Below are 11915 nucleotides of genomic sequence, written 5' to 3' on the forward strand. Positions count from 1 at the left end.
AGTTTTTGGATACCCCTAAAATGTCCACTGAATTCCAGAGGATACAGAGTAAGTGGGGGCAGCTTTTCGTGGACTGAGGGGGCTGCGCATGCCCGCTCTGGCAGTCCTGTGCTTTCGCTGAGGAGGCATCTGCGCTTCAGGTACATCTCTGATGTGATCGCTCAGCTGATTTTGCTAGCTAGCTAAATTGTACAAGCGAGAACGTTCTATTTTCAGGTAACTATAGACTGTCTTTGTATAAAAGCACAGCAGTGAGCATTTCACCCAGTGCCATTAAATGAAAAGGTTAAGAAAAACTAAAGGGAAATTTGGTGGTAGTTTTCAGTCCAGTGCACACATAGATACTAGCAGTTCTATTCCCACATTATGTAACACAACCTATAAAATCAATTACAGTTATTCCTTTGATTAAGAGAGGTGCAATGAAAAAAAAAAAGAGGGATGTAATGAAGATAAGTCTGATAACAGTATTATGTATAGCATCTAGATGCATGAGAGAGTTTTGGTATGCTCTGACCAAATTACAAGCTAATGGAACACTAAAAGGAGATATCTTTGAAAATACCCTAATATTGAACTACTGAAAACAAGTACCCTAATAAGGAGGTATAAAAGGCTAATACCAGGTGTAGTAGAATGGTAGCTTGCCAAAACTGGCAGCTTATCCTCTTGTCTACATAAGAAAAACAATCCATTTATTATGTTCTTTTTCTGACATCTTTCTTTGTCCATAATTCATCGCACCAAATTTTTGCATTTTTATATATTTGACAAAACTTCTTAGAAATATACATTTTGATACATACCATTATACATCTTTCCAATTCAAATAATCGGTGCTAATGCTAGGTACTCTATTTTCAATTCTTTACAAATTTAGTGTCACTGTGTCTCTTAAACTTACATTATCTACTGTAGATTGCTACAGGCAATCTATTTAAATGAAGAAAGTATTCATAGATCTTTAACTGTTCTAAAAATGAGAAATTTCTATAGTCAAAATCAACTGATGATTGTCCACTAAAAACAAAAAAAGATCAATCACGCCATATACAATTGATGCTTCCTGTTTTGTTTCTCCCTCTGGTAAATATTACATCTATGCTTTAAAAATACAGGTTTCTGTTCTTTCTACATAATGGGGCCAATTTTAAAGCTCACACACAATTGAAAAATGGTTCTTATGGAATTCTTGTTATTGCAACTGTTACCTGTCTCAATGATTAGTGATAATAAATACCTCTTTCTGAAAAATGTATTCCAAATTACTTTTAGGTCAGCAGTCACTTTCTCTCGACAAGTGGGTTTTGTTTGTTTGTTTGTTTATAGGAGGAATCACCAAACCTATTCATGACTGGCTTTTACTGGTCCTGGTGCAAAAGCTATCTTTTGATAATTTATTTATGACCAAATGCTGCTTTCCAAGACATAGCTGCAGAATAAAATATTTAAGCACTTTCTGACAGATCTTCAGGGAAGCAATATGAATTTACATTAAAAGAATAGATGTTAGTGAATAGTATCTTAACACTTTAATCAATATAAATCAGTTTATAAGGATTGCTAATAAACTGAATATTTTTTCACCAGACATAAAAGAAATTCTAATAATCAGTTCGACTAAAAAGCTCATTTATACCACTCGTTAGTCATTTTAATTACATGGTGATGACTCTGTTATCCTGGGTAAGAAAGCATTTTGCTTCTTTCCCCCTCCTCTCATCCCCATTATGGACGTCTCAAAACCAAATCAACTGCACATCTATTTCTAAAGCCCCTCTCCCACTTCCTTGCTTCCCAAAATGCATAAATCAGTACTCAAATACCTACTGCTAACTTGGTGGATTCAGCCCCTCAAGGCTATTTACAACCTGCTTCCTGCCCTCTTCTGTTATGTCTGCTAGAGAGTGAACTTCTCATTAATACAACCTAATATTTACAAGACAAAAATGACATCTCTAAGTTGGCATGCGATTTTGCACTATTTTCAGGTGTGGTAAGTACTGACATGCTAATAAGAGGTACTTAGAATCTTAGGTCAGTTTTGCAGTAATTTTTTCAGCTGCATTTTAAGGGTGTGTGAAGATCAAAGATCTGTGTTAAAGGACTTTAATTTCTTTTTTTTTTCAACAAAAGGATCTAAAAAGGTGACCTACCTTTATGTGACAGACGTAAGCGGGGGTGAGTGGTATCAGCCGTGTGCCCTCCTATCCACAGCTCCAGTAAGTTACCCCACAGGAGCCAGGTGACAAGGTTCGCAGCCGATGCCATGCTGCCGTGCTCACCAGGCACACCTCGATCCTCACTTTAAGGCGGGTCTGAGTTTTACTTAGGACTCCCTTCCAGGGGCAGCGCGTGAGAGGCTTTGTCAGCAATCGAATGTGTTGTCATCAGAAAGCACAGTCCCAAAGTGCCATTTGTCAGGCTGTATTTGGATACGGAAAACCTTTCTTCCCTGAGGTCAGTTGTTTATAAGCCGGGAGCAAGAGGACATTCCAAGGAGTGAGTCTTCAGAGCCATGTCCTGTCCAGAGCTCTCTTCAGCAACTACGCGGGGAGACTAGGAGGAAACTGTATTTTTTTAAAGTCACTTCTGCAAGCGCTTCATTCAGAAAAAATCCCCGGAGCACATGCACTGCTTTCCCGGTGGAGCTCTTCTCTTCTGGCTCCCTGAAGCCTCTCCGAAGTCAGTCTCTTGCACTGACTTGCCAAACAGCTAGTTTTAATTCACCTTTCACCTTGCTAATTAAAAACAAGAAGTGCCATTCCCTCTAGGAGTTGCAGGATCCACCCAGCAGGGATGCCGTTCTGTCAGCGAGCTGTGTTTACAGGGAAAGTTCAGGCAGGGTTGAGCTGTTTCTAGGAAGTGTTTCTGGTCCACGTGCCCTGCTCCCACCCACCCTCCCAGTATTACTGGCCCCACGTCACTCAGCGCAGGAGAGACAAGTCCATGCTTTGATGGGGAAGGGGGATCAGGAGGGAGAATGATCTATATAATAGGCTGATTATTGAAGTATATACAACAGAAGAGGATGGAGCATCAGGAAGGGCTTTTAAATGCTCACTCGCCAGGATTAACCCTTGAATAAATGCAAATTCATTTTAAATAATCTATTTGCCACCATCCAGCACCCAAATTGATGTTTTTCAGTTTCCACTGAAATTGTGGGGTTTTTCCCACATAAAGGGTTTTTTTATTGATTTCATCTTATAAATGTTATTTTCAACTCTCTGAAGGAAAGTATGTTTCAAGAGCCTGAAAAAAAAAGTCACCTGTGAATGTTTCATGAATGTGTTAATACTAAAATTTTTTTTTACCTAGGCAAATTCTTCAATTTAAAGCAAATCCTTCTCTCTCTCTCTTTTTTTAAAGCAAGTCATAATTTCAGCCCAAGTTTAAGAATACATTCTGAAGTAATTTTCTCCTAGGTAGGGTACCTGTGGAAAAGTTGAGGTTCTCTATCTGACGGATCCCAGGAAAGCAGGTATTAGAAGACTCAGGATGTGAAATTCTCCTGCTATGCACTTTCAGAGTTTATTTTCCAAGACACCGTGTGTGTGTAAATAAGCTTAACACAACAGGTCAACTTTACAATCTACTTTCAATCAATCTCAAAAACTAAACCAAACACTCTGTAGCTGTTGGCATGGAAATGAATGTCACTATTTTAAGATACCAATAAACTTGAATAGGTAAGTGATTTGATAGTCAAGAGTTAAACAGTAAACCAGTGATTTCAGATATAACGTTTCTTATTGTTTTTAAATGGTACTGTTAAGGGCACTTCTTGAGAATTATGTGTTTAAAATTGTATGATTATAACAAAAAGATAACACAGGTTACCCTGATATTTTGCATTATATATAAGCAAATGTAGAGCCAGGCATTATCTACCCATTTTCCTAAGCATGATATGTTCTATTATAAGCAGAGTATATTTTAGTAAAATGTAAATGTCACTGGATATTATAAATAATTAGATTTCCAAGGTCGACAAAAGATAACAAACTCTAAACATTATTTAACAGTAGAGCAACATGAAGTATTTAGAGACTTTTAACCTGGGGTGGTCTCTGTAGGCGCTTGCATATTTTAAAAGCCAGTCTGATGAGCTACAGACCTAAAGGTTGCTCTAAGTGTGAGATAATGTACCTTTGGAATCCTCCTTTGCTCTCTCCCAGAACTGAAGTAACTAGAAAGTAAATAGCAGCTTTTATATGTGTTATCTAGTGGTAGGTTCCAGGAAGCGTAAATGTAGGGCATATAACTTTTATTACAAATATACAGCTAGGCTCATACAACTGCCAATTCCACTTAAGATTGTGCATTGCCTGTTCTAACTCTGTTATGGACCGGAGGCCATGTAAGACATTATAACCATTTCATTAGGATACAAAACTCATACCATTAATGTCAATGAGACAATAAATGTTATGGATGTCAGTTACCAACGTACAAGCTACATACCGAGATTCATCTTCAGTGTCATGTGTTATCCTTCAGCTTCGGTTAGGGCACGCTGCAGAACATGCCAGAATGATGAGCTGCTTTGGGTTTCTCAAAATGTGTCTTGGCTTATCCTTCAGTCATCAATGCCTTTGCTTATTCCCTTTAATTCTTCCATATGTCCTGCTACTTTCCTCTCTGGTCTATGATCTAAAGATGATGCCAAAAGAAAAAAAAACCAAAATTATTAAAAATACTAAACATCCAGAACTAACCAGAGCCACAGCTGCCCCGTGTGGTTTTAGCCACTATCGATGGAATGAAGAGTCTCTGAGACCAAATCAGTCATTAGCATCATAAAACAAGAAGAACCCTCAGGAGCAGGGTCACCATATAATTTATCATCCGAACAAGACATGTTTTAAGAGTAGAAGAGTCTCCTATTAATAACCACATACAAACCAAGAACATTATAGACAAATTAGGACATTATGACACGTTACCCTTCATGGGAGAGATTTCTAGGTACCCTTGGGAAACATGGAAATAGAAAAAAAAAGTTAACAAAAACTGACCTGCCACCAATGTTGAATGAATAGCTTCAGTGTCCTGAAGAGCTTTGGGACTAGCAACAGTATCTATTGGTATTATTATATTTGATTTGAGAGGAGCTAAACTGCCAGTTTGAACAGCAGTAGACAACATGGAAAACTAGATAAGAAGGGAAATGGCAATTTTTTAAAAGATTTCTTTATTTGAGAGAGAGAGAGAGCACATTAGTGGGGGGATAGGCAGAGGGAGAGAATCTTCCAGCAGACTCCCCACTGATCTACAAGCCCAACACAGGGCTGGATCTCACCACCCATGAGCCAGAACAAAGAGTCAGAACAAAGAGTCAGATGCTTAACCAACTGAGCCACCCAGGCGTCCTGGGAAATGGCAATTCTGAAGGTATTGCCTGCCAGGTCAAATGTTTCATTCCAAAATCTTAACCCTTTGTTGCTAGGGTCACACCATGGTAGTGAGGGGGAAAATGGGGTGGGGTTACAGAGTACTTATCAGGATTTCCAGGCTCCCCCGTGGTGGATTCTGTCATTGATTCTCCACTTAATAGCAGAAGAGCAACTGGCCTCTGAAATAATCCTTCCCAGTATGTGGTCCCAGACAATCTGCTCCTGAATCACACAGGGTATTTGCTAAAAGAACACATTCCTATGCCCCGCCTGATATTCCCAGCTTGCCTAAAGTTGTACGTACTACAATTTGAGTTTTACAGTGGATCCTTTAGGTCAGTGTTGTGAAAACATTAGACATCTGTTCACTACTCTCACCACTTTTATCATTAATAGCACAGTGTTTACAATTAAAATTTAACTTAAATTTATATAAAATGAAACTATTACCTCATAGGCTTGATGTACTACTGATACTTTTAAACATGTGAAATCCAACAAAAATTGTAAAAGTTTATCTCTGCATGACTTAAAATTATCTCACGTACTATGGGACGCAGCACTTATGAATGCTCTCAAGAATATCCATTCTTTCTTTCCTTCCTACCCAAGAAGATGGGAAGGAAAGAAATATATGAGAGACCGTATTTCCTAGCCCCTTGGCAGTTACATGAAGCCATCTGACAAATTCTGACCACCAAATAAATGTGTCACATCTGGGCTGAGGCAGTGAAATGCTCCCACGCAATTCTTCTGCCTTGTTTTGTTCTTGCAGAAAAGGAGGCGACGTTACACTGAAATAGTGAAGATGTAAGACTGAAGCATCTTAGATTACTGAATCACCACCCTGGGGACACCTGGCCTGACAGCTTACCTAGACCCACAGTAGACTTTACCTGAACAGGAACTACTTGATTTGTTACCACAGCATGTCATAGCCTCTCCTAACTACAGGCACACACTTTACCTACTGTGCTTGGGAAAACACCCTCTGGGACAAACACATATATCAGTAAGTCACTGATACCGCATTCCTTCCTATCTGTCCCTAAGACTTACCTCAGCGGAACTTACTAATAAGCCAGCAAGAGATGTGGATACCGAGGGCTCAGAGATACAGAGAATCTCTATGTCACTTTTAGAATAAAATGGGATATGCCCTTCATTTTTCCAACTGAATGCTGTAACCAAAAATGATGTCATAAGCAGTATTGATAGGTGAACAGATAGTACTACATCTTAAGAACAATTATGATTAAAACCATTAATACATCAAAGTATCACAACAGCAAAGATGATGACGATCCTTTTAGGAACTAAAGATAAACTTTCTCTCCGATGGTCATGGCATTTCAGATTCCTTAATCCTCCTTCGACTCTTGCTAACCCTGCTATCTGGAGCGTCTCAAATGTCCCACCAATTCGACCTGCCACCGCTGCAGCTGCTGCCATCATTACTACTGGGCTTTACAGGCCAAGATTGCTGATGCGTGTACTGGTGGGTCAGTGCAGAGGCCTTATACTGCAGACGCTGTGAGACTTCCAGCAGTCTGGACTGGCTGTTTCCCACATTCTGTGATTCAAGTAGATAAGAAAAAGTTGACAACTATATCTAACTTTTTATGTTATGAAGAGTAGTCCAAAGAATGGCATCCCATCAGTAAGAACCATCCTGTATCCATTCCAGTCACTTGCTGAAAGAGGTTTAGTTGATGCCATTCTTATGTCATCATTTAGAGAGCTAACAATTCAATAGAGTGGCTTTTCATTTTTTCTATGCTGACCAGCTATTCTTAAAAAAACAAACAAACAAACAAACAAAACAAAAAGAAAAACCTCAAAATTTGAGCAAAAATTGTATTTTATAAAATTTTGAATTCTTCATTTCTGACTTACACTATGTTTTTCCTAATTTTGCTTTAGGTCCTTGACAATGAAGAAAAGCAGGAGAGGCATAGCGAGTCAAGTATCAGTTTTAACTGATTTTAATCAAAGTGTAGTGATGTTTCCCATGCTCCCGTTATGGCAAAATAAAATTATTGTGTGTGTCATTAACTTGAAAATACTTTAATTTGTAGGTCCTGAGAGGCTTCCCTATACTCTTCTTTATGAGTTATAGAGAATTCCTAAAAAAGGCAGAGTTCCAATCACTTGCTATAAAAAATGTAATAGAAACTTCCATTACATATTGTAATTTATTGGCTTATGTCTGCTGGAATGTATATTTGTGAGTTATTGGTGGCGCCGATGGTGAATTGTTAGTAATGTGTGACTCGTATCTGCAACATCTAGCACTGTAGCTCAAACTGATTCCACTAATGGGATAAAAATAACTATATAATATAATGTAATATAATTTAATAATAAGGTTAATTTGTTGTATTCCATATGTGCTAGGCACCTCGTAAGACACATTCATATATAATCCAATTTAACTCAGACAATAGCCCCATGCAACAGAAACCGTTTTTATTGTCTTTACACATACAAAGAATCTGGGACACAGATGCCAAGTGACTTGCCTGAGGTGAAACACTGGTAGAGTGACAGAACCACCATTTTAAACCCTGACTCTAGCGCCTGTGCTCCAACCATTACATTTGTCTTCTCGGAAAGTATTATTTAGATAAGACTGCGTAGTGACTCTTCTGAATTACTATGCTAACAGGAACTTATCTTTAATAAATTTCAATAGTGGGCTATGTATAGTTTTAAAATAAAACTCAAGGCAGTGGGAAACCCTCTGTCTGAGGTGTGGCAGATGGCAGAGTGTACTCTGTTCATCCCACTTCAGGCTAAGTGTCCAGCTGCACAGGTTTCGTGATTTGTTTAGTCGACTTAATCTGGCCCTTGTAGGCTCTCAGCTTTGTTTTCTTACCTCGGTAATCAGGCACACCTTGGAGCTAAATACAAGAGGCAAAACTATTAAAGAATAAACCTGTGAGGGAACTAAGCATATAGTTCTTTTTTCTAATAATCTTTATTCTATATTGAAAAGTACAGTAGTTGTGCAACAAATGGGTATTTTTTAAATTGTCAGGTAATAATAGTTATTGGCCGAAATATATATACATATATGTGCATACACACACATACACACAGACACACACATATTTCTAGTAACAGTTACAGGAGAAGAACGATGTTTCCAAGAAAGGATTTAAGGGTAATAAATCACTTATGAATAGTTACTGATGTTTATATGATTTTGTCCAAAAGAGTCCAACATTTTCAAATAACATTACCACTAATGTAGCTAAACCAAAGACAACACTTTATACTCAGTCCACTTAAGAAATGGACTCAGTATGAGACCAATAATAAGTGCTATAAACTACAGTAAAGAAGTTATCCTTCCACTGGCATCTTTAATCTCATTCTTGAATTTAAGACCATTTACATTTTTTGTCTTCCAGGCGAGAAGTGATTTAATTTTTTCAAGGTCAGTTTCTGGATTATTTACTTTTAAAAAAAAGGAGGGAAGGGAAAGAAGGAGGGAGGAAAGTCATAGGAAGAGTAATTCACTGTAATTGAATTGATAATTCAATATCATTTTAAAAATATTTTCTTTATCCAAGTCTTGAGTCTTCTTTCATTTTCTCTGTGCTCTGCATTGTTTTTGAACTACCACCGCTAGAGCCAGAACCAAACAAGTAGGCATGGAGTAATTTATTTAGTAAGTATTTAAATGTGTGAAAAAAGTGGTAAAATACACTCTATATGGCTTAAGATATTTAGAGATCCAAAATCAGTTTCTTTCTGTTAATTATTTGAATAATTTCTTTCTTTGTTCACTTTGTCTTGACTGAATGGCCTATGTGTAAGCCTAAAGTGAAGAAAAACAGTTGTTCCCATCATGAAAGAAGTAAAGGAAGGAATTAGATAAAGCCAGTGCAATTATCCATTAGTCAGCTGGCAAGAAACTGAAAAGGCCAAATATTTTATAATATTTTATAGTATCTTCAATTGTCATANATTGTGACCTGAGCCAGAACAAAGAGTCAGATGCTTAACCAACTGAGCCACCCAGGCGTCCTGGGAAATGGCAATTCTGAAGGTATTGCCTGCCAGGTCAAATGTTTCATTCCAAAATCTTAACCCTTTGTTGCTAGGGTCACACCATGGTAGTGAGGGGGAAAATGGGGTGGGGTTACAGAGTACTTATCAGGATTTCCAGGCTCCCCCGTGGTGGATTCTGTCATTGATTCTCCACTTAATAGCAGAAGAGCAACTGGCCTCTGAAATAATCCTTCCCAGTATGTGGTCCCAGACAATCTGCTCCTGAATCACACAGGGTATTTGCTAAAAGAACACATTCCTATGCCCCGCCTGATATTCCCAGCTTGCCTAAAGTTGTACGTACTACAATTTGAGTTTTACAGTGGATCCTTTAGGTCAGTGTTGTGAAAACATTAGACATCTGTTCACTACTCTCACCACTTTTATCATTAATAGCACAGTGTTTACAATTAAAATTTAACTTAAATTTATATAAAATGAAACTATTACCTCATAGGCTTGATGTACTACTGATACTTTTAAACATGTGAAATCCAACAAAAATTGTAAAAGTTTATCTCTGCATGACTTAAAATTATCTCACGTACTATGGGACGCAGCACTTATGAATGCTCTCAAGAATATCCATTCTTTCTTTCCTTCCTACCCAAGAAGATGGGAAGGAAAGAAATATATGAGAGACCGTATTTCCTAGCCCCTTGGCAGTTACATGAAGCCATCTGACAAATTCTGACCACCAAATAAATGTGTCACATCTGGGCTGAGGCAGTGAAATGCTCCCACGCAATTCTTCTGCCTTGTTTTGTTCTTGCAGAAAAGGAGGCGACGTTACACTGAAATAGTGAAGATGTAAGACTGAAGCATCTTAGATTACTGAATCACCACCCTGGGGACACCTGGCCTGACAGCTTACCTAGACCCACAGTAGACTTTACCTGAACAGGAACTACTTGATTTGTTACCACAGCATGTCATAGCCTCTCCTAACTACAGGCACACACTTTACCTACTGTGCTTGGGAAAACACCCTCTGGGACAAACACATATATCAGTAAGTCACTGATACCGCATTCCTTCCTATCTGTCCCTAAGACTTACCTCAGCGGAACTTACTAATAAGCCAGCAAGAGATGTGGATACCGAGGGCTCAGAGATACAGAGAATCTCTATGTCACTTTTAGAATAAAATGGGATATGCCCTTCATTTTTCCAACTGAATGCTGTAACCAAAAATGATGTCATAAGCAGTATTGATAGGTGAACAGATAGTACTACATCTTAAGAACAATTATGATTAAAACCATTAATACATCAAAGTATCACAACAGCAAAGATGATGACGATCCTTTTAGGAACTAAAGATAAACTTTCTCTCCGATGGTCATGGCATTTCAGATTCCTTAATCCTCCTTCGACTCTTGCTAACCCTGCTATCTGGAGCGTCTCAAATGTCCCACCAATTCGACCTGCCACCGCTGCAGCTGCTGCCATCATTACTACTGGGCTTTACAGGCCAAGATTGCTGATGCGTGTACTGGTGGGTCAGTGCAGAGGCCTTATACTGCAGACGCTGTGAGACTTCCAGCAGTCTGGACTGGCTGTTTCCCACATTCTGTGATTCAAGTAGATAAGAAAAAGTTGACAACTATATCTAACTTTTTATGTTATGAAGAGTAGTCCAAAGAATGGCATCCCATCAGTAAGAACCATCCTGTATCCATTCCAGTCACTTGCTGAAAGAGGTTTAGTTGATGCCATTCTTATGTCATCATTTAGAGAGCTAACAATTCAATAGAGTGGCTTTTCATTTTTTCTATGCTGACCAGCTATTCTTAAAAAAACAAACAAACAAACAAACAAAACAAAAAGAAAAACCTCAAAATTTGAGCAAAAATTGTATTTTATAAAATTTTGAATTCTTCATTTCTGACTTACACTATGTTTTTCCTAATTTTGCTTTAGGTCCTTGACAATGAAGAAAAGCAGGAGAGGCATAGCGAGTCAAGTATCAGTTTTAACTGATTTTAATCAAAGTGTAGTGATGTTTCCCATGCTCCCGTTATGGCAAAATAAAATTATTGTGTGTGTCATTAACTTGAAAATACTTTAATTTGTAGGTCCTGAGAGGCTTCCCTATACTCTTCTTTATGAGTTATAGAGAATTCCTAAAAAAGGCAGAGTTCCAATCACTTGCTATAAAAAATGTAATAGAAACTTCCATTACATATTGTAATTTATTGGCTTATGTCTGCTGGAATGTATATTTGTGAGTTATTGGTGGCGCCGATGGTGAATTGTTAGTAATGTGTGACTCGTATCTGCAACATCTAGCACTGTAGCTCAAACTGATTCCACTAATGGGATAAAAATAACTATATAATATAATGTAATATAATTTAATAATAAGGTTAATTTGTTGTATTCCATATGTGCTAGGCACCTCGTAAGACACATTCATATATAATCCAATTTAACTCAGACAATAGCCCCATGCAA

At 38.0% G+C, this 11915-nt stretch overlaps 1 protein-coding gene across 1 annotated transcript in view; it reads right to left on the reverse strand.

Annotated features, from left to right (window-relative positions):
* SEMA3E (semaphorin 3E) overlaps nt 1–4556 on the reverse strand; it is a 233796-nt gene extending 229240 nt beyond the window's left edge. Inside the window, exons 1-2 of the mRNA XM_002917731.4 lie at nt 4468–4556; nt 2157–2818 (exon numbers count right to left, since the gene is read on the reverse strand). Coding sequence (XP_002917777.2) covers nt 2157–2271 — 115 coding nt within the window. The 5' untranslated portion in view covers nt 2272–2818; nt 4468–4556. The remainder of the gene's footprint in view (nt 1–2156; nt 2819–4467) is intronic.
* Between the last annotated feature and the right edge of the window lie 7359 nt (nt 4557–11915).

This window comes from Ailuropoda melanoleuca, chromosome 1 (genome assembly GCF_002007445.2).
Source record: "Ailuropoda melanoleuca isolate Jingjing chromosome 1, ASM200744v2, whole genome shotgun sequence".
Taxonomy (NCBI): domain Eukaryota; kingdom Metazoa; phylum Chordata; class Mammalia; order Carnivora; family Ursidae; genus Ailuropoda; species Ailuropoda melanoleuca.